This window comes from Agaricus bisporus (genome assembly GCF_000300575.1).
Source record: "Agaricus bisporus var. bisporus H97 unplaced genomic scaffold AGABI2scaffold_4, whole genome shotgun sequence".
Taxonomy (NCBI): domain Eukaryota; kingdom Fungi; phylum Basidiomycota; class Agaricomycetes; order Agaricales; family Agaricaceae; genus Agaricus; species Agaricus bisporus.
The window spans coordinates 261,964-287,077 of NW_006267367.1; the positions used below are offsets into that span (position 1 = coordinate 261,964).

Below are 25,114 nucleotides of genomic sequence, written 5' to 3' on the forward strand. Positions count from 1 at the left end.
ATCTTGAGAGCTACTTGAAGTGACATTTTCAAGGACCCTCAAGTAAATAAGTTTTCTCAAGTAAATTCTCATGTAGTCTTCAAATTGGTTTGATATACTGTAGTAATCAAGTATTCTCAAGTATTCTCAAGTATGCATCAAGATTCACCAAGTAGTATCAAGATTCATCAAGTAGTAACAAGTATCAATTCAATATTTCTTCAAGTTGTCAAGTTGTTCAAGTTGTTCAAGTTGCTCAAGTAGCACTTCAAGTTGTTCAAGTAGCGCTTCAAGTTGTTCAAGTAGCGCTTCAAGTTGTTCAAGTAGCATCAAGTATCACTTCAATATTTCTTCAAGTTGCTCAAGTAGCACTTCAAGTTGCTCAAGTAGCACTTCAAGTTGTTCAAGTAACACTTCAAGTTGCTCAAGTAGCGCTTCAAGTTGCTCAAGTAGCGCTTCAAGTTGTTCAAGTAGCACTTCAAGTTGTTCAAGTAGCACCTCAAGTTGCTCAAGTAGCGCTTCAAGTTGTTCAATAAATCCAATAATTCCTATTCACACTCAAATTGTGCCACATAAAAAAGTTGTTATTAGATATTTAAAACTATGGTAAATGGTGGATTAATATCATAATGAGTGGGGGTTAAAAGATGTACTACTAGTTGTAGGACTCTATCAAGCTAATAAGTATTAGTAAATGAAAGTCAACAATAGAAATAACTTACTGATTTTAATTATCACCATAACGGGAGGATATTGGCTTCTTAAAGTGACGATGGGTACTGGAGCGCTGTGAAGATTTGACATGACGAAGAGGATGCTCGTGCCCATGATTAATACGACACCTTTGACGGGGAGGTGAAGAAGATTGTTGATGATGGTAGTCATAAGGAGATGAGGAGCGACTTCTTTTATAGCTAAATCTGTGGCGTGAAGACTTGAATAGATCCTTTGGACGTCGTTTGCGATGAGGGGAAGATGAAGGGCCACTGGAAATAGAACGAGCACGCTTTTGGTGAGAAGAGCGTTTATGAAATGAATGAGGTGAGCGTGAGCGTCCATGGCGATAGCTAGATGAGGCAGCCTCCGCAGGAGTCTCCTCCATATTTAAAACTGTGGAGGGCACAGACGTCCATCCCCTTGCTGGTGTGACTGCAATCGTAAGCTCGCTGCCAGCACTCTCCGTAAGCATAGCGCGAGGATCATCTGCGAGGGCCTCGGGATTCTCAAAGTAATCTATATCAGGATCGCTGCACTGGCTACTTTTCCGTTTACAGTGGCCCATAGCATCCTGTACAACTTTGTTAACCTGTTCGGCATTGAGTGTACTTGCCGAAGTAGCATAGGATGCCGTGGCTTTCCCCCAAGTCGTCTTGTTGAAGGCAGCATAAGAAGCAGTTTCTACACCTTTCTTTCCTTTCTCAAAATGGAATGGAATGACTTTGGTTTTGCGGTATTGTGCCTCACGGATAGCCTGGACAGTAATGACGCCATCTGCAAAAAGCTTGAGAGCATGCTCACTCTATGATAATTGTCAGATGGGATAGCAAACGACGTAGGAAACATACTGAGGCAGCAGCCATAGCAATGGCAGCAACCGGAAGGCGGAATGCTTTTTTGAATGGAAATGTCTTCATGTAACCCGTACCAACTATCTTCTCCATATGGCTGGCCAAAGTGGCGGAGATGAGCTGGCCTCGAAACCTTCCGGCCCACTTCTGTGCATGGCATTAGCAATTGATGTAAAAGATACATGTCACGTACTTTGGGTTCTGAACTCTGGGTATTTCCATAAATGAAGCAAAGATCCTTTAGGAGATATTCAGCATAGGCTTTGCGCTTCGAGTCTGAATTGCCGAATTGCTCTAAATGCTCTTCAAAGAAGTTGACAAGAGCCCAGATAGCAGCTGATCCAAAAATTGTATGCCATCCATCAGCTAGGCGACTTGTTGCCTAACATTTCATTTATTAGCTAGTCTTGCCGTGAAAGTCATACATACCACTTGATATATATAAGGGTGTTTCCATGACCTTGGTAATATCGTCAGGCAGCTCACAGTCCGGTGTAGCATATTTAAGTATCATTGATTCGAGGAACGAGATGAGGCTGGCCGGATCTACCTTCCAAGGATTAGGCTCCGTACCGTACCATGCGTATATGTGAGGGAGCCATTTCGTCTTCCATAGCTGAAAGATAATGGGTGGGAGGTCCTCTGTCTTGAATCGAAGATCTTCAAGAGGCTGGGATTTAGACCTTCTTGTGACGTCTTTCACTGTGACAATATTCTGAGGAAAGAACATAAATCAAAGTGTCTAGACCAGAAGGATAACAAGAACCTCGCTGTGAATGCGCCGCCCATTCTTGACTGGACTGTTGCATGCTTCGTCTCGCTCCCTCCCAGATCGCTCGTCACGCTCAGATATGCCACCTTCAGCATCCTCATCCTCACTTTCCACTTGCTTGAACCTTGATGCTGCCTTGGCTGTGTTTGCGTGTCTGGAATTGCCTGTATCTGCCTGTTTCGTCTCCTTAACTCTTGCCCTGGAATATGGAGAGTTACCGAAGTTTGATTTCCTTCCAGTCGTACGAATAAGTGCAGCATGAAGAGCAAATTTGAAGAGGGTTTTCGAATCAAGAGTGGAAAGGAAGTCAGTTAGGAAGGAAGGCATTGTGTTGGCAGAAGGAAACCTACAGTTGACGTTGACGTGGACGTTGACTTTGACGGCCACGCCCTTCATCAGAACAGTCTGATGGTAATTTCTGCCGAACCAGCTGCTTATTCTTTGAATGCACCTGCTTCCAAACCCTACCGTCTTTAGCTGGGACATATTCGTTGTCAGTGTCATCTGAATATACTTTGTCGTCCAATGCTTCAAGGCCGAAATCTTCTCCACTTGCCTGCTTGAGCATTGAGTTAACTGATTAACAGACAATACACATAGATTATACTGGTGATGTACTCACGGCTTCCTCATCGTTATAGTTGCCGTCGTTCAACTTTGTGAGTCTTTGGCTTGATCTCTGCACCTGCTTCTTCAATGGCGTATCTTCGTGCTCATCAGTTGCATTGTGATTGCCCTTTGGACAACTGGATCAGTTTCAAACTGATAAAATTGGATCAACATACCTTTTGTTCCATATGCTTCTGGCCATTCTTAGGTGTGGCCTTATCTCGGCGATGTGACTTAGTCGAAAGAGAATTTCCCCCACGTAAGGGCTGGGCGCCTTTAGAACAACAACAAAGGCAGGAAAACAAACTCACCAGATGCTCTATATTTTGCGCTTGTGGTGCTGATATGCTCAAGTTCTTGACCATCGATTGATGCTGCTAAGATAGTTTTGTAGACGTGCTGTATTCTGATAGACAGCTAGTACTTACTTTACTAGTTATCTGGATGACTTCATCGTCATCAACCTCAAATAGGTTGACTGCGTCCAGGGTATCCCGGATCTCCTTCGTCCTTTTACTTTTCTTCCGGATGGTCCAATCCAAAGGGGAAGGTGGTTCAGAACCCTCGTGATATTCCAGCTCTCTTCCCTCCTCGGCCCCTGACTCATCTTCATGATTGGATAACTGGTCGACAACATCAGGTAAGGGGGATGAGGGGTGAGTCCACTCATAGCGTAACCTCTTTAGCTCCTCTTTGGAGAGCTTGGGTGGGGGAGTAATTTCAGCAGCATGTTCCTCAGCTCTCTTCCGTGCACGGAGTTTGATGTCACGTATGATTTCTGCAGTACGAATCTCCATAGCTAGCTTTTCTTGTTCAGCTTTTTCATTGTCTGCCTTTTTCTGAGCAGGCATTCTCCGTTTCTTTGGGGCATCAATGAGGCCAACCCGCTTATCCTTATTCCTGGCTCGAGTTTGTAGTCCTGGACGTTGGGGGACATCGTCAGTGTTGTAGGGCAGGAGACTCTTCTTTCCCCCCATGTGTGCGGATGACAGGGAATGGGTTGAAGGTGAAAGACGTACAAGTAATAGGATGTTTGGTAACATTTCAACCATAGTCAGGGTCACTTGATGACTCATACACCTGCTTATATTAATAAGCGCTTCAACAAACAAATCAGAGGATCCATACATGCCCAGTATGTGGGTTTATCAGGTTGCATACCGTACAGAGCTTGAAGAGACAACCACTTTTATTTGAGTGATGGGATGGTAGGAGTATGCTGCGTGATTTCATTCAAGTAACATATATGATGCTGTGAATATAAACGAACATCTTAATATCCTAAGGTGCTTGAGCTAGTTCGTCAAGCCGGCTGAACTGGATTGACGTGGATGGCCCTGCAATTTCCCTAGCAGCCTGTCTTCCCTTCTCCTCTCCAGCACCCATAGAACCTTGCATCTTGAAATCATTGTCCACAAAACGGAATAGTCCGCCCCTGGTGTAAAAAGTAATGGATGCCCGCTTATCACCAGGCTTCAACATTACGTTGCTGTGTGTGATAGCGGCGGAAGGTATCAAAGCAGCTGAGCCTGCTGGAAACTGGATAATGAGTTTGAGCTCGTGGAGAACCAAATGACCGCCCATAACATGGTCAAAGTGCCCGAGTGCTACAATAGCACACCAACCATGCGCAAGGTTCATAGAGTCTCTATGAGGCATGGTAACCACAGATGAGCCAGTATTCAAGCAATGGCTGGCAAAGACGCTTTTCTTGCTGATCCTGCGTATGTGAGAGAACTCTGGTCTTGATACTACCAGATTGAGCGCATCACGATATCGTTCATACAATTTAGGAGCCCAGCGATTGAATGCCCCTGAATAAATGATAATATGAGATATGGCATTCTTCAACAAGAAGCTTCACGTACCATCACAAAAACCTAGGATACGCCTTACAGGTTTGGATGCCAGGAGCTCATCGAGCTTCTCTCCAAAGGAATTCGGAACCGCATTTGTGATGGTATCTGATCCTGGACCATGGGTGACACCAGAGTCCAATGCCAGATAATTTCCACGTCGATGGCTAAGGCATTCCTTCGGGGAATCGTTACGCCGTCCTAGGTGTTCCAAGATGGAGTAAAGCTCGTGACAGCCTTGCAGATAGCTTTCATCCTCCATACGACCTGCGAACACAGCAAATACATGCCCTTTATCATCCAAGAGGGGAATAGGTTTGATGCCTATAGGACTGGGATCAGATGGTATTAAAAAAATAGCGTAAGCAATGATGACGTACCATCCCACGAAATAAGAGCATACCCATGGGACAACATCTCCTGGAGGGTACCATGGGGGAAATCATGAGCTTTAAGGCCCAAGTGGATGCCGCCATAACCGCTGGTCTGAACCTTGAGACTGGAATAACTGAAACCAGTATAAACCGGTGAACCCGTGGCTATAACAGCATGACGATCTTGCTGGGTACAATAGTGACCTCCTTCGTTCCTCTTAGCAGCATTTCGGCGATGGGCACCACCATTCGTTGTTGACTGACGGCTCTCCTTCCGCGGTCCTTTGGTACGACCCCTATGTTTCTTCTTTACTGGAAGGTTTGTGTTCACATCGTCCTCGTGGGCAGACACGGGACTCAGCATCCGCTTGGGTACGGGAGGTTCTGGAATAAACAAAGATGAAGGGATTTCCTCAAGTGGTTGAGGTAACGGCACAGCAATTGTCTGCTCAACACCAGGGTCTACGGGTGTGGCATATGCCGAAACACCAGTAAATTCACGTCCACTACGTGTCTTGCGTTGCACATACTGTGGCGGAGTATGCGACATGCCTGGGTTGAGGGGTATGGTTGAGGGTTGAAAGCAAAATTTTGACATGCACAATTTGAGTGTAAGGTGTGGGAATGCCAAGCATCCAGGCCCGTCATCCATGCATCGTCTTACTGGGACCGCTGGGAGCAGTCGTAGGCCAGACGGATGCAGGAATTAGGACGAAGTTGCTTGTGGCAGGCGTCCACTACACCACAAGGCATACGGGGAAAAGGTAGGCGCTGGGAAACCCAGCGTGGGATAATGGAAACGTGGTTCCGACTCATGCCCTCAATAAACAGCAGCCCCAGCGTCGGTCTTGCCGCTGACTCGAGCCTTCCCCCTGTGCTTTCGAAATGGATGAGAAGTTTGCATTGAAAGTTGACGGGTTTGTTCGGGTTTGGGAAGAGGAGGCGGATGGTGTCTTGATCAATGATGTTTTCTTGGGAGAGGGCGTTTAAATACCTCTATAAATGATAAGATGACCGCTTTTAAAATGTTTTTTGAGTGATAGATCGTACCGGCATGGTTTCAAGGTCCTAGACGCATTTCTATTCCGTATTGACCATCTCACAGATGATGTTATTCCGAGTCGGGTATGGCGTGGGTGACCCAGGAGAGCAAGCTTGTTGACCTTGGATTCATGGAGAAGGGTGTTGGCGACGGGCGTGTCAGCCTGGAGTGCCGCGCTGGAGACGACGGACTTGTTGCGGCCTGCGACGGAGGAAAGTGAAAGGGGGTGCTGCATTGGGCGACTCTTTTCACACTCCGCTTTAGGAAACAGCCCTAGAACCCTTAAATTGTCCATATCGATTCAATTCTTCTTTTAAACAAAGGATCATTTCGTTTAAAGACAATCGGTCTTTGCGTGTCCTTTGCCGTAATGAGTAAAAAACGTGGATGATGAGGAAAGGGTAGATCCAAGAGAGCCGAGCCTGAACGTTATTTCGATGTGAGAGAGTGCACCTGTACCATCGGCGTCGTACCATTTCATATATTGACGCCAGAAGCACTGACGAAGGGCATGGTAGGATTGATATTTCGCACTAGGATCATGAGTATAATCGTCGAATCCAAGGGGTACAAGGCTCACCGGAATGAAATCACGGGAGTATGTTTAGACCCTCCCGGAACTTCCTTGGCAGCCACCAGGGGCATCTTGAACTCTTCATGGGGTGATCACCGGCCTGGGCCTCGTCAGCGTTGGAAAAAGCTTTGTACCAATGGACGTGGGACAAGAGTCTCTCGCCCCAGGAGGGGTTACGGGAGTGGCGAATGACTCGGGGGACATGTATGAGTCGGTGCCGCAAAAGGTAAGACGTTTGGATCCTTCAGCATTCCTAGCGGCGATTCTGGCGAAACCAAAGTCCGTGACTTTGATACGTCCGTTGGAGGTGACGAGGAGGTTTTCGCCTTTGAGATCGCGGTGGATGCAGATTTCGGGCATGGAGGTATGCGAGGGCACAAGTGACATCTGTTGCAAAGGATATTCGGAGTCTCCAGGGAAAGGGTTTTGACTAGTCGTGGATGTATAGACGGACGTTGTCGTTGTCGATGAATCCAGAGATGATGAAGATGCGGCCGTCGGGTTGGGGAGCGCAGCTGAGGCCGATGAAGAGGCAGATGTTGGGGTGACGGTATTCCTTCATGAGACGTCATTAGCGCTCAAAGTACTTTGCGACGTCGTAATCTTTGGAGGGAAGGACCTCTTTGATGGTGACGTCTATGCCGAGGTAGTTTCCTGGAAGAGGGATGGGTGGGGGGAGAGGGTGAGGAGAAAGCAAGGGACCTTTGTAGACGTTGCCAAAGGAGCCCGCGCCGAGTTTCTTCCAATCGCCGCTGATGTCCTGTGGAAGGCATTAGGACCACACAAGAAAGCCATGAACCACGCACTGAGACGTTGAAAGGCTCGGACATGGTCGTTGGTGAATGACCCGTGTCATTACGCCATCGTAGCTATTACAGGGCCCAGTCTTTCTCGAGCCGACTCGCCCTGCCCGCTGCCGAATTCACCATGTCGTCCCAGGCCACAAACAGTACTACCAGTGATATGTTCCTGCAGCGCGTCCAGAATGCCAGGACCTAAATCAAGATTGGTGACCCCGAATTTATAATTTCCTTGGAATGGTTTGATACGACCAAGACAAGATGAGTAGCAGTAATTATAAGCGATCATGACGGAGGGATAAGGAGATTGAAAATCCAAAATGACAAGAGGACTTGTGTAAAAGGCCGACATGGGTTCCATGATGAGCGGCATGCATTCGGCTGCATTTTGCAACCCTACCTGCGATGTATGCCTTGAAATCTGCGGCCTTGGAAGAGAAAAAAATACAGACATCACTTTTACTCGGGGAGAGCAAAACAAAATTCTCAGATTTGGCAATACGGAACATGAAAGATTCTACCTTGAACTGTGACCCGCAGCTGATGACAGAGTGGAAATTTACGCCGAAGATACGAGCAAATTCCCTAGACATGGAATAAGTTACTAGATATTGTAGATAAACAACAGACGTACGCTGTCTTGGTAACAAGTTCAGTTTCTTCTAGTATTTGAAGAGTTGCGCAGTTACGTTGTATCAGGTAACGCATTAATGCCACCACGTGGCTTGGTCCCGTACTATCATACCATCTTGATAACGTTGCAAAGCTGTAGAACGGTACCCTGGACAGCGATATCAGTAAGACCGTTTGCGGAGAGGTATTGTTTGACTCAAGTAGTACCTTTGCCGCATGACATGAAAGGCTACGTTGGACAGCGTATAGGACGTCAAGGCCAATTCGGACCTCATAATACGCCAGACGTTCAAAACGTGCCTACCCGCGACCTTGATGTTCGATGTTGTTTGCCCGTCCCAACGGTCATTGCTACCGGCTTTTAAAGGAGGGGCTCGAGATAGGAAATCCTGAAAATCAAAATCTGTGAAGCAGCCGTAAGCACCTGAAAGGACGCATGAGATTAATAAAACATCGACCGTAATGTTTTGCACGCAACCAGAGGTATTCCCAGGATGCCTATTGTACCTCCCACCCAATAAGAATATCAGGATCGAGCTCAGCAACAATATCTGATAATCTATTCAGGAGATCGAGCTCTGTATCGACAATTTCCAGGTGGAAGTCCCGTCAGACAGCGCATCCACATAGGTCAGCTGCCAGCTTCACATCCGCCTCGTGCTCCTCCATCATTTTCGCCAGTCGCACCTTCAATGCTTCGTAGTCTGAGATGACAATCAGTAATATGAAATCTGTTATACAAAATATACAGATCGACCGAGTTTGCCGGCACCAGTGGTGCCTTTGTGAACCAGTGCCTCGATTTCCCCGTCCGCGCGGATGTCGGGCTCTAGCTCGGTCAGATACGCCTCTAGCTCTTGCGGCGTCATGTTCTTGTATAGACCCAAGCTAGAGTCGGGCTCTTCTTCCAAGTCAAGCACCCCTGAAAGGGCAAATGTCGGCGCAAGGTATTGTGCGTGTTGGTCATTCCGAATGACAGTAGTGCCCTCGCAAAAGATGAGTCTGAGCTTGTAAATCATACTTTTTGAGAAGCCCATCGGCCATCTTAGCAGCGGCAAACCGGGGCGGTGTCCTCGTTGCAGGGAGGGCGGGAGAGGATTGAGCGGGGGCAGCAGGCAAGGTTTCATAATCCAGCTGTCCAAGAGGATCTTCAGAGGCTCGGGAGCGTCGAATTGTACGTAGGTGTAGTGGTAAAGCGGGTACTGTTTGGGCAGCGGTGACGGTACGGCGGTGGAGGATGATGGGAGCATCTTGCCATAATGGCTCGTGATTATCTGCCTGGCCTGGATATGGAGAGACCACTCTCTTCATTCGGTGGGCTATCGGTCTCCGGGTCCATGTCGTCGTCTATGCCAGAGGAGTCTGCTGTCTTGGGTGCGGTGACGAGTACGAGGTCTGTTTCGATCGAGCGTAGTGTTATAGTGACCCCGGCCCGGTCCTAAGCTGGGGCGTTACGTCGATAGAAATACTCAGAGTTCTAAAGCGTAACAAAGGAGACCTCCTCGATGAATCGAGAAGAGTAACTCAAATGCGCCGTTTATAGTACTAAGAGCTTGAGAGCGGTTTATAGAGCTTAGCAATTAAGTCTGACGGTTCAAGCGTATAGTTAGACTAAGACTTTGTATTCAAGTCTCCACCTAACCAAGTAGAAACGTTGTTTCTACATGGTAAAGTTGAGCGACTTATATACTTTACAAGTAGTCTATATATATAACTAAGATCAACTTATTAAGGTACCGAGACTCGACTCGGGAACGGCTCGGGAACGATAAAGAAGTTTTCGTAATACTAAAATAGAAAGAAGAACTTCTTCGGAACAAACGATCATTAATTATAGAAGACTAAATATGTAAAGTAATCCGGATCATTAAAGCGGATCAGTAAGAGATACAAAACAATCACAATCAGAGAGGCGAAATATAAGTACAGTAAAAGGTAAACATAATTGTAATTACAGATGTAGTAATTACTATGAGAAATATAACCGTATATGTCACGGTTCATAACACGTAGGCTACGCAGCTCTTGCCCATCGTCATCGGCGCGGCCCTGTTCTAGAGCAATCTGGCCGGTAAAGTCAGCGAGGGCTGGCATGGCAGGGGCTGCAGCGAGAATGACGCCCATGCCAACAAATGCGGGCTCTGCATGATGCCTGATCTGTCTCCGAGCAAAGGATCCCCGGGCGGATAATTTAAAGGGAGGATAGGGTGAGGAGGTGGGGCGCGGTAAATCATTGAAGATGATCTCATGGCATTTGTGGAGGACCCGTTGGCAGATGGTGAAGGAGGGGGACTCGCGGCAGGTCAATGAAAGATTGTGGAGGGAGGCTTGCATGTACCAGAGTGTCTAAAAGGGTATACAGTAGGTGAATATTGGAGGAGGGAAGACGTACGATCATGGCAATGTGAGTTGAGCGCTGGGCAGTCTCGACGACAAAGACCTCGAGGGCCCTGGACTTTGAGGAGTGAGTGACGAGAAGATGGCTGTAGGAAGGGGGTGAGCGGGGTGGTGAGGGCGGGGAGAGATGAAGAGGACCATATGAAGCCCCAGACATCGTAGAGCTGGTGGACATCGAGCTCCCTGAGTCTCCTGGTGAGGTAGTAGGTGATGCCGACGTTGTCCGCGTAGAGACAAAGGTAGTTGAGAGTGAGGTGGAGAGAGAAGAAGGAGGGCGAGAGGAAGTCGACTTCCCCTCTTGCCTTTTCTGGAATCTCGACACGTTCATCCTTCCCATAATGCTCCTCCGCGCCCTTGTCCTCCCCTTCCTCGCCCTCGCCGCCCTCGCTGCTGACCCCGTCGAGCAGCTCTCCCAGCTCGCCTCTCGCGGCAACGGCAACATCAAGCTCGACACCTGTGGACCTCGGTGCCCCAACCCGAGCGTGACAATCACTTCTTTGCCACTCTCGACTTTGATGACGCTCCTGGCGTGTTTCAAAAGGTGAGTCTGCTTCCTCCTACATCACACTATCTTACGCCACCCCACAGCTCGGTCTCGTAGCTGCACCCGTTGTGTTTACCTGGGCACCCGCCGAAGGCGATCGCAAGTCTGCCAATACCCTCCCTGACAAATATGATTTCAACGAGTATGTTTCTGTACTGCTTTGCAATTACCTCAGCTCATTCTCTTCCCTTTTGCTAGAGGCTTCGGTGCAGGTCCCTTCGCTGATTCCGTTTCGAGGCATACTCCTGTCAAAATTCCCTACCGCGAACCCATCGGCTGGACTCGTCTCATTCTCACCTGCATCTTTGGTCTTTCCCTTTTACTCGCCCTCCGTTTCGCTTCTCCCCTTTTCCAGTCCCGCTGGACATGGGCTTTGGGAACCATCTCCACTTCTCTCATTATGACCTCTGGTTACATGTTCATAAGATTAGAAACATGCCTTATGTTGGTACCAACGGTTGGATTGCTTCTGGTTTCCAGAGTCAATATGGTCAAGAAGTCCACGTCGTCGCTTTCATCTGTACGTGTTCTCTCACTCGCTTTTTAATTTGCCCGTTCACATCTCTTGCAGACGGTCTACTTCCCTTCTCCTTCCTCATGCTCATCTTTGTCGTGCCAAACCAAAAATCCCCAGCTCGCCAACGCGCTCAAGTCTATCTCTGGTCTGCAGTCATGGTCATCATTTATTCCGTTCTTATTTCCCTTTTCCGTCTTAAGAACCGTGGTTACCCTTTTTCGAGGATGTGCCATTTTCCTCGCTCGAATGTCTCGGTGCGTCGTTTCTGCTTCCTCGTCAGTCTGAAGATGGTTCCTCATCCTTCTCACTTTTTTAGGATTCGCCCTTTGGAGTTGTGCGCCGGCGAAGTGTGGTCTGACTGGCTTTTTTGACGCATATATTTCAAGATTTGAGCAGTCAGAAAGCTTGCTGACGGACAGAGTGATTCATGTTGACGGAGAATGGTGCGCAACTAGGCTCTTACTCCAATATGTATCGCTTTTTCATTGACCAGAAGATAGCTAACGACTTCTACTACGTGTCGCTGCCATGCAGAAGTTGAGCAACTTGTCTTGTTCCTGCTCTGTGTTTCGCTCTTGTCCCCGAAGTCGGCATCGAGTCATTTCTCGCTCTTCAGTGGCAATTCTTCGAAAGTCAATACATTTGCTCCATTTATGAGCTACAACGTCCCTGCACATCTTCGACACAAACTGTGCCCTTCTGCTAGTAGCTTGGGGGTCTCTGAATGTGGCGCCGGGCAACGGATGATCCTTCCATCGTTTCACCGACACTTGTCTCGAGCGCACATTACCGGGCACTGCTGCTGGTCACTTGAATATTGCCATATTCCATTCCTGTTTATGACCTTCCTGGGCTATACTGCCCTGAAATGTGTTCGCCGCGAGATTTCTTGGCCTTCCTGGAGGTTATCGGCTGAGCGAGGAGACAACAAGGGACCAGACCAGAGTGTAGCGCTTGACTGGATCGTGGCCCATGTCACGAAAAAGGATATGAGTTGTTGAGGTTGATCGGCGAAGGATAGTTTGCGAACCACAACTAGGAGAACCTGGCGCATTGCGGAAACGAGCACCCAGGACGTGGGAGGAATAGTAGAAGGAGGCCTTATGGAAGCTCTTGCAAGTAAGGAGAGAGCGCTTCCGAGAGTGGCGGCTGTAGGACCAAGGGATATTCCTCACGTGTTTGGAGGAATTGCAACCGAGTTCTTGGGCGGGGACTTTTGGATAATCAGCACACCTTTCTAACCCATTTGGCAGATGCACTTGGGGCGAAACTTTTGGATCCTGATGAGAAGGTCCGAGCGGCTGTTTGCAAGATGTTCTCGCAGCTTGACTATTTGGCATTCCACGCTCATGTCTTTCGACTTAAAGGATGGAACCTTCAGGGTCCGGTCCGAGCTGAAGCCCTTAATAGTCTAGCAAACTATATGAAGGGTTATCAACGTTCCTATTCTCATATGTTCCCTCTGCATCCTAGTTTTCTGTTCATTCATGCTTGTGCCAGGACGAAACCCCTGAGGGCAGCGAAGAAACCGCAGAAGAATGGCATAAAGACGCTAATGAAATTCCAAGCCTCCTCTGGGCAAAAGTTGATGAACTTAAGCTCTTCAGACATTGATGTCTCAATGCCGCTTCCCGCACTGGGTTTCCAGTGCCTATTCTTCGATTATAGTGGGCTCCCACTATAAACATCTTTCTTAACTTCCACACATACATTTTGTCTGGCCTACGACTGCTCCCAGCGGTCCCAGTAAGACAATGTATGGGTACTGTATACATCAATGTCAAGATTCACATATACAAACATCCGGGTAGAACCATCCTACATCAGGCTGTCCGGTCTATACCTTAGAGTATGGTGGGTTTTCAATACAAATGCCTCATTTCCGACCCATGCATACACCTAGCTTACTTTCCTGCCCTCAGTGATCAACCAGACTTTATCATCGTCGAGAAGTAATATGCTTCCTTTTCTATGTAAAGCATTTGTGATATGTAAGTCAGATTTATAGTCGGATTTATAGTCGGATTTATGTTCACCAAACATAAAAATAGAAGCGTGATTAGGCATCTGTGTGAATTTTTGGGCACGGGGCACCTCCACGTGTGCCACATCAGTCATACGGCCTCTCAATTGTTTGAACACTTACCCTTCCACCAACAATGCCTCAATCCGACTCGTTTGTATTCCGATGCAAGGTTCAAGGATGTAGAAAATGGTGTAAAAGTGAAAGGGGGCGACTTCAGCATATGAGGGCGAAACATGCAGAGCATATGAGGGCGGAACATGCAGAAAATATTTTGCTTTCAGCACGTTCTAGGCCCTTGTTTTTGAATTCAGAGAGTGGCTCAACAGAATCCTTGTTGGTGAGCAGCAACTCTTAGATAATTATTCCGCCAATTTGATACGGTTATAGAGCCAAAATGCGAGTCTTGAGGTATCTCAGGCCCGGATGCAGGACCCAGGTCATGAGCCTAACCTTGTGTCAGAGCGCTCACATGCCAGGTAATATTATAACTTAACAAGTCTTCAAAGTTTTTATTCTCGAGTCAAAGTGACGTTCATACTGACTATACCGACGACAAGTCAGACTCGGAATCGTCAAACCATTTTGTTTCTTCCACCTTTTCATCTTCAAACTTCAACAGCAAATCTGATGACGAAAACATGGGGTTCAGTAAGTATACCTCGTAGTACAAGAAAACCTTTCACATTTTTCTTTAGATCTCAGTTCTAGTGATGGGACGCATCCATCGAACCGGTCAAAATCTTCCAGCCCCACTAAGACAGGACAACAATTCACCGATATGCTTCAGCCCTCGCCCGGGCCTTCTGGGCATCAATCTTCTTCACTTTCAGCTCATACAAACTCACTCTCAAGCTGTTCATCCGCTAACTCGAGCTCAGAAGATATGCAAAATTGGCGCCAATATCATAGACACCTGTCTGGTCAGTGTTATTTCATGGACCCGTGATCGGAAATGAACTAATCAGCTTTGAAATTTACTAATTAACTAAGGTACAGTCTACAACTGCAATGATGGACAGGCCAATTTCTCAGGAGTTCGTCAATCTCCCACTAATTCAGCCTATAAAGTTGAGACTGATTATCATGCTTCTCAGACATCAACGTTGGAGTCAGCATCGGGATCCAGTTCTGAAAGAAGGTTTCCACAGTCCCCATCAAATCACTCCACTAGCTTTGATTGGGGCGCTTTTGAAAACCGTCTTCGGTTTGAGACTGCTGATTTTCTGTACCAGAAAAATCAGATGTCACAAGGAGACATTGATACGCTCTTGAAGTTATGGCTGGCAAGCTTGGCGCCTCATGGTGAACAAGCCCCTTTTCTGGGCCATCAGGACTTGCTAGATGCAATTGATGCTACGGAGACAGCAGAAATACCTTGGCAATCATTTTCAGTGGAATATACAGGCCCGGAACCTGAGGGACCAACACCGGCATGGATGGAAGCAGAATACGAAGTGTGGTATCGTGATGCTCAGGACCTTGTGAAGGAAATGATTGCTAATCCAGATTTTGTGGAGGAATTTGAATACGCCCCTTATCATGAATATAAAGATGGTATACATCGCTATCAAAATTTTATGTCTGGGGATTGGGCCTGGAAACAAGCTGTAAGAACGTCCTTTTCTTGGATTTGACGATATACTTCAAACTTTTCACAATCAATATTGGGACATTATTGAAGAGAACGTTCCCAATTCAAAAGGAGCTATGTTCGTTCCTATTATTCTTGGTAGCGATAAGACTACCGTCTCTGTTGCTACCGGTAACAATGAGTATTACCCTGTTTATCTCTCTATTGGAAACATCCACAACAGCACCCGCCGCGCCCATAGGAATGGCGTTATGCTTTTAGGTTTCCATTCCATTCCTAAAAGTAAGCTCTGCTCATATTTTTCAATGAACATTTTGCTGATGCCAACGACATTCAAATACTGGAACTCCAGCCAATAAGGAATATGCTGACGACGCCAAATTCAGGAAGTTCCGTCGACAATTGTTCCATACATCACTTGAACGTATGCTCCGGTCTCTGAAACCTGGAATGATTGCACCCGAGGTCGTTCAATGTGGAGACGGTTGTTATCGTAGGGCAATATACGGACTTGGACCCTATATTGCTGATTACCCGGAACAATGCCTACTTGCCTGTATTGTTCAGGGATGGTGTCCCAAGTAAGAGTCGCCAAGTTTATCAATTGTGCTTTTGCGTTGATTAATCTGAATGAATGCAGGTGTAAAGCAAAACCAAATAATCTCGATGATGGAAGGCCAATTGATCCGCATGCTGAAGAAGAAACAAATGATCTTGTGAAAATATGGGAGCTTGGGCCACTATGGGATGATTATGGAATTGTAGGCGACATTATAGTAAGTACCTTTATCTGTCAACAACATTAGTTCTTGTCCCACTGACCACGAACATCAAAGCCATTCACAAAAGACTTTCCTCGTGCCGATATCTACGAGCTAATATCCCCAGATATACTCCACCAACTAGATCACTTGGTGACATGGGTTGGAAATTGGATATACAAGAACAATTCAAAACAACGTGCTAGGCAAATTATGGATGATATAGACAGAAGGTATTTTCAAAACCGAAAATATATTATATAATTTTAATTCCTGGATATCTAGGATAGCGGCTGCTCCAGCCTTCATTGGGATTTGAAGGTTTCCACAAGGCCGGAATTTCAAACAGTGGACCGGAGACGATTCAAAGGCTCTTATTGGCTAACGCCAAAGAATTGATTACTGAATTCCACCAACTCTATGGGGAACTCAATAGGATACAGCACGTTCTACGTGACACCGGGTTATGTTCCGTCAGAAATAATGAAGGCGCTCCGAGCATTTCTGGAATTTTGTTACATTTCACGAAGGGAGCACCACGATTCAGTTGGAACGAAATTGGCGAACGTGGAGGTCTTGAAGGGTCGTCTCCGGAGGAGCCGACTTTAAGGAGGGGGTACTGTTAGAACCTTGCCAGAATGTCATGGCGTCACGCTGTCACATCTGTCACATATTTTATTACATAATAATTTCCCTCTGCTGCTACAGTTCGACGGAGGCTAAACTATCGGCATACTGCTAAAATGGCACAAATTACAGATCTACCAATTGAGCTTATCGATCTTATCTTTTCTTTTCTACCTCCGAACCATGCGGAGCAAGTACAATGGCGGAGGAGGGCAGCGGCTATAGGACGAGAGGAAAGGCCGGTAGGATGGCGCCTATCGGGCCACCAGTGTAGGGAGTGTGGGAGGACGACGTTGGCAATGTGGGATGTGGAAGAGCAGAAGGAATGGGTAATACAGAGGTGGTCAGCGTGGGGGGCTCGGTATTGGGAACTATCCGGGTTCTTCATACTATGTCCGTGTGATGCGTTGTTGGGTAACTACTTCGGGCATCAATGGTTTGTGTGAGTAAATTACCTGTTTAGGAGTTGTTTGTACTTGTGGACACTTTTATGGTTTGTTTGGTCTTGTTGACGTTTTTATGATCAATGTACTCGTGTTTACTTACTTCTGGCTCCACTCTTCTTTTCACATGTCAAATGTATAATTAGTTTACTTTCTCATACGTACTTCTTTTCTCATGTCAGTATATAAATAATTACCTAGGGTAGTTGGTCTGTGCGCCGTAGTCTAGGTATATAAAGTAGGTAGAAACTTGTAGAAGACTCCGTCGAGTTCTCTTAGGTTCACGCCTAATATAACTTTTGTCACTATACTCCTTAGTTCTTGAGTTTAGGTGTGACCTGTGACATCACAGTCACAGTCGCCCTAACAGTAGAACTCGACTACTCCGGGGATCGTCAGCATGCAATGTCCCACTACTCTTATATGATTCGTAACTTTGGATCTCCAAATGGCCTTTGTTCTTCTATTACAGAGTCAAAACACATCAAAGCTGTCAAGGAGCCTTACCGACGTTCTAACCGCCACCATCCACTAAAACAAATTCTAACAACGAATTCTCGACTTGATAAGCTGTCAGCAGCGAGAGCCAGGTTTACCCGAAAGGGGATGTTGAATGGGGATTATTTGGATAAGATTATGTCGAGACTCGAATCAGGTGAGTCAGGCGTTTGGCTTTTGAGATTCATTCTTAATTTTCTGATTGGTAGATTCGGAATATAATTCATCAGATGGATCCTGGGCTAGAAGCAAGTACCAATTGCAAAGATCAAAGGAAGCAGAGGACGATCACAGAATTTCTTTGGTTAACAAAACCTTGCCAAAAATCACACTTGCCGTCAAGCCACTCAGTACGTACTCTTTTTAATATTAAAGAATGAATATAAATCCTCTCTTAGAACGGAATGTAAAAGTGGAAGAGGTTGTATTAAACAACCAACAAAACAATCTTCTTCTCCTAATCCGACAATTTTTGTATCAAGAAATCCGCTACCTGACCTCATATGCTGGTGAAATCTCATCCGATGATCAACCGGACAAGCTTCCCAGATTTTCTGGCAAACTCAACATTTATCCATCAGCTGTTTCAATGTTTTACGCCCCAAGTGACACTGCTGAGAAGTCTGGCATTCGAGTAGAATGAATTTGAGCTACTCCGAGTTGGAGAGAGCATGGCTGCTCCAAAGGTGGACGTTATGATACGGTGTTTCTACATCCAGGAAATGCAGAGGAGACAAAATATGGTATAGCCCAAGTCAAGCTCTTATTTTCATTGAGTTTTGAAGGACGAACACATGCCTGTGCCCTTATACAAGATTTTACCTAAATCAGCGATGCAATTGACGAGGAAACAGGAATGTGGGTAGTGAAAAAAAAATATCGAGGAGGCCGTGCAGCTACACGGGTTATTGCTTTGAACCAGATTGTTCGAGCATGCCAACTTCTTCCAGATTTTGGCCGGAAAATGGTTTCACGGTATCATTCTCCCAGTCAAACTCTTGATACATTTAACCAATTCTTTGTAAATAAGTTTGCTGATCATCATATATTTGAATTGTATAACAAGTTTTAGTTTTAGTTTGTAGAAATAACTTACTTAACTGACAATATCTAGTAGGTAACGATAATATATTTGAGTCAAACTTGACAGTAACTTGAAGCCTACTTGAAGCCTGCTTGAAGCCTACTTGAACCCAACTTGAACCCAACTTGAAGCCTACTTGAACCCAACTTGAAGCCTACTTGACGCTTACTTGAGTAACTTGAGGCTTACTTGAATGACAACTTGATTCAACTTGATGAGATTTTGAAATGAATTTGTGCAGACACTTGTTTATACTTGGAGGAACTTGAAAATTACTTGAGGCTTACTTGAGTGACAACTTGAAGTATACTTGAGGCTTACTTGAGTGACAACTTGAGATTATACTTGATGAGATTTTGAAATGTACTTGCTTATACTTGAAGAAACTTGAAAATTGACAGTTTATTTCAAGCATAAATTATTTTTTCAAGAAGCTTTTCAAGTAAAATCTCTTGAAATCTTACTTGAGACATTACTTGATCATCTTGAAACTTTCTTCAAGTTGCTTTCAAGTGCTATTTTTCTCAAGTTGCTCAAGTAGCAAAACTTTTTACTGATGAATGCTGACTCTAAGTGAACAAGCGAGTCTGTATTTTGCCGGAGCTGGCATCAATACTAACCGAAGGAAAGCTCGGATTCAAGCTTACGTCGAACGAGTTATCGACCAGATGTATGTCAATTTGAGTATTCTGGTAACACCGAACAGTCCGACGTATCGGACATTTTATCTGCGAGCACTCGCAGGTGTAATCGCTACCTACCAGCGACAGATAGAAGAAAAGGAATACAGGGGTAGCACAAACACCCCCATGTCAGGCTTTACCGCTCTGTTGACAGAGCAGGGCATGGATCTATACCCGTTCACGCGAGGCCATGAATCCATGAGCTATGACGACAAGGACACACCTGGTCCGAAGTCAGGTGATGATGGCCAGTCACTGGCCGTCACAAGGACCTGGGGTAACGCCCCCAGCTTACCATCTAACAATGATGATCGCGCAACCACCACCGAACCCGGGAACTCTACGTTCCCTTCAGAAGCTCAACCATATTTTACAGTGCGACGCTCGCACAGATGGAGGGATAGGGTAGCGCATCAGAGGATGCGAATGAATGATTTTGCTGAACATGGAACCTCAAGGATCGAGGATCAAGGGGTATCCTTCAAAGGCCACCGTGCATACGATGGCAATCCTCAATCAGATGATGAGAACAACAGCACTCATCTGCTATTGCCCGACGGAGAAAGCTACGAGTCCATAGAGACTCCAGGCATCAAGGAATCTGAGGCATCTGAGACGCCTGGCCTTGGTAAGGACAAGGGTAAGCAGAGAGAGGGGAATCCTCCCCAAATGAACCCTTCTGAGGCAAGCACATCAGGAGCGGGACCCAGCAGCGTCCGCTTTGAAGAGGAACGAGGAGGTAGGAAAAAGAAGCGGCAATCCGCTTCTAAATCCTCCTACGAGGACTATCGACATAGGGAATCAACGCCCTTTAGAAGGACTAGATTGTTTAGACAAGGTGGAGGCCCACCTAGCTCGAGTAGTTCGAGCAGCGATGAGGGAACTCCTCATCACGCATCTGGAAGGAAACACCGCTCAGAGTCGACTGACTCAAATGAGGAAGCTGACAATGGTGAGGACGATCACCATCCTCGTCGTCGTACAGAATCTAGATCATCGCGAGGATTCTCCCTCGCAAGGGATGTCCCCGAAAATGCTGCACCCGGAGTGATGCAGACGATACGTAAACACCAAGGTCGTATTCACGACCAAATCAAGAAAATCGTAAGGGAGACTCTCTCCCAACCTTTTACCATGCCAGGTGGCATGAAACCGGGAAGTCTGAAACTTCCCTCGGATAGTGGAGTCGAACCATACTCTGGCAGCTCCAGATATAAACACTTGGAAACCTTTGCTACCACGGTCAACGTGGATCTGTACCTCCGAGGTTTCGGAGGATCAAGTATGTCGATCGATTGATCGCGTGTAATACTGTTACAGTACTACGTCAAAGGTCAAGCGAAGGAATTTGTCCTTCGCCATCATCAGCAAAAAGTCACACAACTTATGCAAACTCATGAAAAAGTTGCCTTATGCTTGCCTTATAAAGACCAACTTAAGGCACATAAGTCTCCAAAATAGCATAAGTTCATAATTTTTCATAAGCCAGACAAGAAGTTTACACATAAGTCACACATTAGTTCATAAGTTTATCATAAACTCATAAGTTGGATACAAAGAAAGCATAAGCACAGGACATTTCATAAGTCAGACCAAAGGTTAAATCACAAGTCAGACAAAATTTCATAAGTTTATTATGAATTCATAAGGCTACTGACAAGTCAAACAGTATCTCATAAGTGAAACATAGGCTCATAAGTCAGATAACAAGGCAAGAATCATAGCATTATAAGAACATTATGCTGTATGTCAAGTTCTACTGCTCATAAAATTCCGGAAAACTCATGACAAATCTTAGAATATTAAAAGAACATAAGTTTATATGTATGCTTTTGTCAGAAAACATACCAGTTATGGAGATACAGAAAAACATAACAAGAATGCCATGTTTTCTACTGGTTACTGTGTCGATTTTGATGATTGAACAGTGTAAGTATATGTTTCCAAGGTCTAGGAATCCGAATCTGGTTATAGATTTATTATCCAATCAATACTTGAGGAGCTACAGAGCAATCTTGTGTTTATCATATGTTAAATGTGCCATATCTCAATAGGCTTTCATCCAACAAAAAGTCTAATTGGATATTCGAACTCCCCGACCTCGAAACTATAGGAATACACTTTTAGATTATTAAAATCCATGCAGAAATGACCCGAAAATATCTCCTACCTATGATTTGAGGAACTTTGACTCGAAAATCCCAAGTCCAGACGTCATGTGACATCATGTGACATGTTGAACTTCTGTTTCGAGCACAACGTTGATCCTTCCTCATCACCACCATCATTCCTCCCCTCCCCATCCTCTCCCTCCCCCTTTCTTGCCCTCCAGGCCTGTAACTTAGTAAGTAACATCCTTATCACCTTCCTAGCTCTCCCCCAGCTGATTCACAGCTTAATTAGGACGCTTTTTTGCCTTTTTAGGCCGCTTTTTTAGGGCTATTTTGGGAGGGTTTTGAGAGGAGATGTGAGGATGATATGTGAATGAGTTTTGGGGGGATCTCTAGTCTTTGGTGAGTGCTTTTTGACTCTTCATCTTCTCATACTCATTTGTTACTTTTAGAATCACATTTCTCATCATTTTCCCCCCATTTTCCATTTCTACTCCCCTGGCTGCTGTCATATCCCTCTTGTCCGCTTTTTTCAGGGTCTATTTCCTCTTTAGGAAGTCTGTATTATACATGATGTATTGTGTTTACTATATGAATATAATTCTTTGTTCCTTATGCATTATGATGTTCCTTATGATTGAGCTTATACTCTCTTACATCTTCTTACTGTCTTAAGTACTTACTTATGCAACTTAAGATAAATCCTCATGACTTATGTACTTATGATTTACTTAAGTATTGCATAAGTCAGAACCTCAGACGGTGACATGCCTTATGCAAAACTGACTTATACTGACTTATGATTTTTATAAGTTTGCATAAGTCAAATTTAAGTCACTTTACCTTTTCCTGATGTGAGAGTTCATGCACAATGCCTTGTGACTTCAGGTATGTCGAGAGTGTATCATTGACATACTCTCCTCCTTGATCTGTACGCAATCTTTTGATCTTTTGATCAGATTGAGTAGCCAACTGTTTTAGGATATTAATCAACTGTAACGCGGCATCACTTTTCTTGGTTATCATGACAATCTGAGCGAGACCGGAATAGTCGTCAAGCAAAGTCATCACCCATTTGTATTTGTGATAAGAGGGGACAGGGAGTTCGAATAGATCCAAGTGGACCAGTTCGAGTACTGAAGTAGCACATTTTTCCGATTGTGGAAATGATTGTTGCGTAAGTTTGCCACGAACACAACCATCACAAACCGGTTTCTGTTGTGGAATATTAATCTTCGGTACTCCTAGGGTTTCCTCGAAGAATTTCTTCAACACATTATCAGAAGGATGACCTAATCTACAATGCCAAATGGTGTAGTCAGGGAGCTGGAGTATTCCGCTTGCGTTAAGCAAGTATGGTTCTGTTTTGGAGTGTTTTAAGAAGGTACACTCAACAATGTGCATGCCGCCAAAAAGACCTTCCGGACGGGCACTAAGAATCGCTTGACCTGCTTCGTTTTTGAATACAGATCCATCTTTTGTAGACTCTAGTTTAAGTCCAGACTTCAACAACTGAGCAGTTGAAAGAAGTCTATGATTCATGCCGTTGACATAGAACACGGGCCAGATCTTTGATACTGATTTAAATTCTTTTCCCGTGGAGATATCTTTTACGGTATGCTCGATTAAGACATGTCCGCGTCCCTGGATTTTGAGTACAGAGTCTTTATTTGCAGTATGCACGATACCGAAGTTTCCACATTGTAAATGTGCAAAATCCTCAAGGTTCGGTGTGAAGTGGCATGAAGCACCACTATCGAGCAACCAACTATGTTTTTCTAGATTCTTTCGGGTTTTGCAACCCTCACAATTTGAATGACAGGCATGGAGAACTTCACATATTGGATTCATTCGATCAAGCAAAGAGGATAAAGAAGTAGTCTCATTTGCGATCATATTATATAATACAGGTGTAGCAGTACTCGACGATCCTAATTGAAGCCACAAAGAGCGGCCCGATCTTTCTCGGAGATAGGCTGGTTCAACCAAGCCTTTGTCTCTGGAGACAATACTGCCCTGTAGAATCCATGAGTTAATCTGAGATATGGGAGAGAAGCGAGGGACTTGCGCAAAGCTATCCGGTTCGCATTCCACATCATACTCATATTCAAATTCTCCATCTTCATCGCTGAGAGAAATCTCATCTGCTTTGTCAACATCCATCTTCTCAACTAGTTTTCCCTTCGTAGCCGGCATTTTTACAGCCGGAGCATTACCACCCACTTGACCGGCCCCATCCTCAATTGGAGGGGCTGTAACAGTCACTGCGTTAAGACGTTGATCCCAGAGGGATAACACTTTCGATTTGGCCCTTTCGTAGGGCATGGGGGAATGGCGAGGGGAAAGACGTTTCCGAGGGTCCCGAGGGATCAACCCGGAGTCTGATGGATCAAGATCAACATCAGATTCGTCCAGAAGGAGATTTCGCGTCGCAGGACAAAGTCGAGGCAAAGTCGAGGAGTCAATGTCAGTATCCAGTGGGGAAAGATCAATCATATTTCCATCAGGGAAGAAAAAGAATTCCTCACCCGAAATGGTATGGTTGCCCAACTTGGGCGATCTATTCCTTGTTAGATTAGGATCTGATCTAGATGGAAGCGGGACGAACCTGCTCTTCATCTCATTGACTTTTGTGCATGTAGAGGTGGATGCGAGCTGCGCCATTGAAGCAATGGCAGAAGAAGCGGAGTAGTCAGGAGTCGTATCCTTGACTTCTTCGATAGAGGTGGTAGAAGCCTCGTTACCCTGCTTCTTTTTACGGGAGCGGGTTCTCTTCTTCTTTTTGTCGTTACTCTGCTCTTCACCTTCCTTCTTCTGCTGAGGTTGTTGTTGCTTGTTTTGGTTCTGGCCGGAGCCAGAACCGGAACCAGAGCCTTGGGACTTGCCTTGCCCTTGATTGGGCTTTTTATTGTCCCATCTGGGTTTAGGCTGGTTCTGCTGGCGGAAGCACGCAGCATTGGCAACTGTATGGGGGTTGCGCCACACAGCAATAATGCGGGCACAAGTTTCCTCCCATTTAAGATCGGCAACCGACCTTTTCTCAGCAAGAATGTTTGCAGCAACATGCTCGAACCAGTTGGGGAGAGCGTTGAGGAGCATCATAGTGCGGATCGACTCATGTATCAACGCACCAGTGCTTTCGACAGCGGCAAATAATGCGTAGAGATCTGCAATCGCAGATGATGGATCGGCGGAGTCATTTATCTTGAAATTTTGAGCTGTAATAAAACGTTCATAGGCGAACGTTGGTCCTTTTTGGCCATATTGGCCTTCCAACCAATTCCAAAGAGCTCTAGCATCCGTTTGAGCGGCCGCTTGACTGAGCATCAAATTCGGAAGGTGGGATTCAATGATTGCAGAGGCCCGGGCCGAGAGAAGGGCTCAAGCTCGCAATTCATTAGGATCTGTTGTTGCTGGAAGAGCGCCTGGAGTGCCGCTTAATTCCCATGCAGAATTGTCAGATCCTTGGACCATTGCCAGCATCAGAAAATTTCTGACTCGACGGGACCAGGTGTCCCAGTCGTTGACACCTTGAAAGGGGGAAATTTTTCCCACAAATCCTTTGTGTAAAGACCTATCAAAAAGTTGTCAGATTCTAGTACAGTAAATCTGGTAAGCCACTATC

General features: G+C 45.7%; 7 protein-coding genes across 7 annotated transcripts; 3 read left to right on the top strand and 4 right to left on the bottom strand.

Annotated features, from left to right (window-relative positions):
• Nucleotides 1-315: 315 nt before the first annotated feature.
• Nucleotides 316-3,905, bottom strand: AGABI2DRAFT_142237 (hypothetical protein; the record flags this gene model as incomplete). The annotated part of the gene is made up of 13 exons (XM_006459762.1): nt 316-527; nt 702-985; nt 1,107-1,498; nt 1,545-1,694; nt 1,741-1,921; nt 1,977-2,007; nt 2,034-2,262; nt 2,314-2,724; nt 2,771-2,875; nt 2,942-3,055; nt 3,105-3,202; nt 3,240-3,327; nt 3,357-3,905. The coding sequence occupies 13 exons, from the start codon at nt 3,903-3,905 to the stop codon at nt 316-318; spliced, it is 2,844 nt and encodes a 947-aa protein (XP_006459825.1).
• A 304-nt stretch (nt 3,906-4,209) lies between these two features.
• AGABI2DRAFT_67159 (hypothetical protein) lies at nt 4,210-4,755 on the bottom strand (the record flags this gene model as incomplete). The annotated part of the gene is made up of 1 exon (XM_006459763.1): nt 4,210-4,755. A coding segment is annotated over one exon (546 nt), but the record flags the coding sequence as incomplete, so codon positions are not given.
• Nucleotides 4,756-6,534: 1,779 nt separating this feature from the next.
• Nucleotides 6,535-7,604, bottom strand: AGABI2DRAFT_116763 (hypothetical protein; the record flags this gene model as incomplete). The annotated part of the gene is made up of 5 exons (XM_006459764.1): nt 6,535-6,733; nt 6,781-6,853; nt 6,909-7,330; nt 7,362-7,534; nt 7,581-7,604. The coding sequence occupies 5 exons, from the start codon at nt 7,602-7,604 to the stop codon at nt 6,535-6,537; spliced, it is 891 nt and encodes a 296-aa protein (XP_006459827.1).
• Nucleotides 7,605-7,629: 25 nt separating this feature from the next.
• On the bottom strand, nt 7,630-10,761 carry AGABI2DRAFT_116764 (hypothetical protein; the record flags this gene model as incomplete). The annotated part of the gene is made up of 10 exons (XM_006459765.1): nt 7,630-7,974; nt 8,027-8,159; nt 8,209-8,355; nt 8,415-8,631; nt 8,686-8,758; nt 8,823-8,911; nt 8,965-9,129; nt 9,185-9,490; nt 10,163-10,553; nt 10,600-10,761. The coding sequence occupies 10 exons, from the start codon at nt 10,759-10,761 to the stop codon at nt 7,630-7,632; spliced, it is 2,028 nt and encodes a 675-aa protein (XP_006459828.1).
• A 181-nt stretch (nt 10,762-10,942) lies between these two features.
• AGABI2DRAFT_116765 (hypothetical protein) lies at nt 10,943-13,349 on the top strand (the record flags this gene model as incomplete). Its single annotated transcript, XM_006459766.1, has 7 exons — nt 10,943-11,086; nt 11,151-11,290; nt 11,347-11,668; nt 11,720-11,810; nt 11,866-11,919; nt 11,982-11,999; nt 12,919-13,349. 7 exons carry the CDS (start codon nt 10,943-10,945, stop codon nt 13,347-13,349), a joined length of 1,200 nt encoding a protein of 399 aa, XP_006459829.1.
• Nucleotides 13,350-14,114: 765 nt separating this feature from the next.
• AGABI2DRAFT_149831 (hypothetical protein) lies at nt 14,115-18,683 on the top strand (the record flags this gene model as incomplete). Its single annotated transcript, XM_006459767.1, has 12 exons — nt 14,115-14,167; nt 14,863-15,298; nt 15,375-15,564; nt 15,635-15,863; nt 15,923-16,058; nt 16,119-16,276; nt 16,487-16,604; nt 17,356-17,392; nt 17,487-17,816; nt 18,010-18,245; nt 18,280-18,314; nt 18,443-18,683. The coding sequence occupies 12 exons, from the start codon at nt 14,115-14,117 to the stop codon at nt 18,681-18,683; spliced, it is 2,199 nt and encodes a 732-aa protein (XP_006459830.1).
• Nucleotides 18,684-19,504: 821 nt separating this feature from the next.
• AGABI2DRAFT_116768 (hypothetical protein) lies at nt 19,505-20,677 on the top strand (the record flags this gene model as incomplete). Its single annotated transcript, XM_006459768.1, has 1 exon — nt 19,505-20,677. The coding sequence occupies one exon, from the start codon at nt 19,505-19,507 to the stop codon at nt 20,675-20,677; it is 1,173 nt and encodes a 390-aa protein (XP_006459831.1).
• Between the last annotated feature and the right edge of the window lie 4,437 nt (nt 20,678-25,114).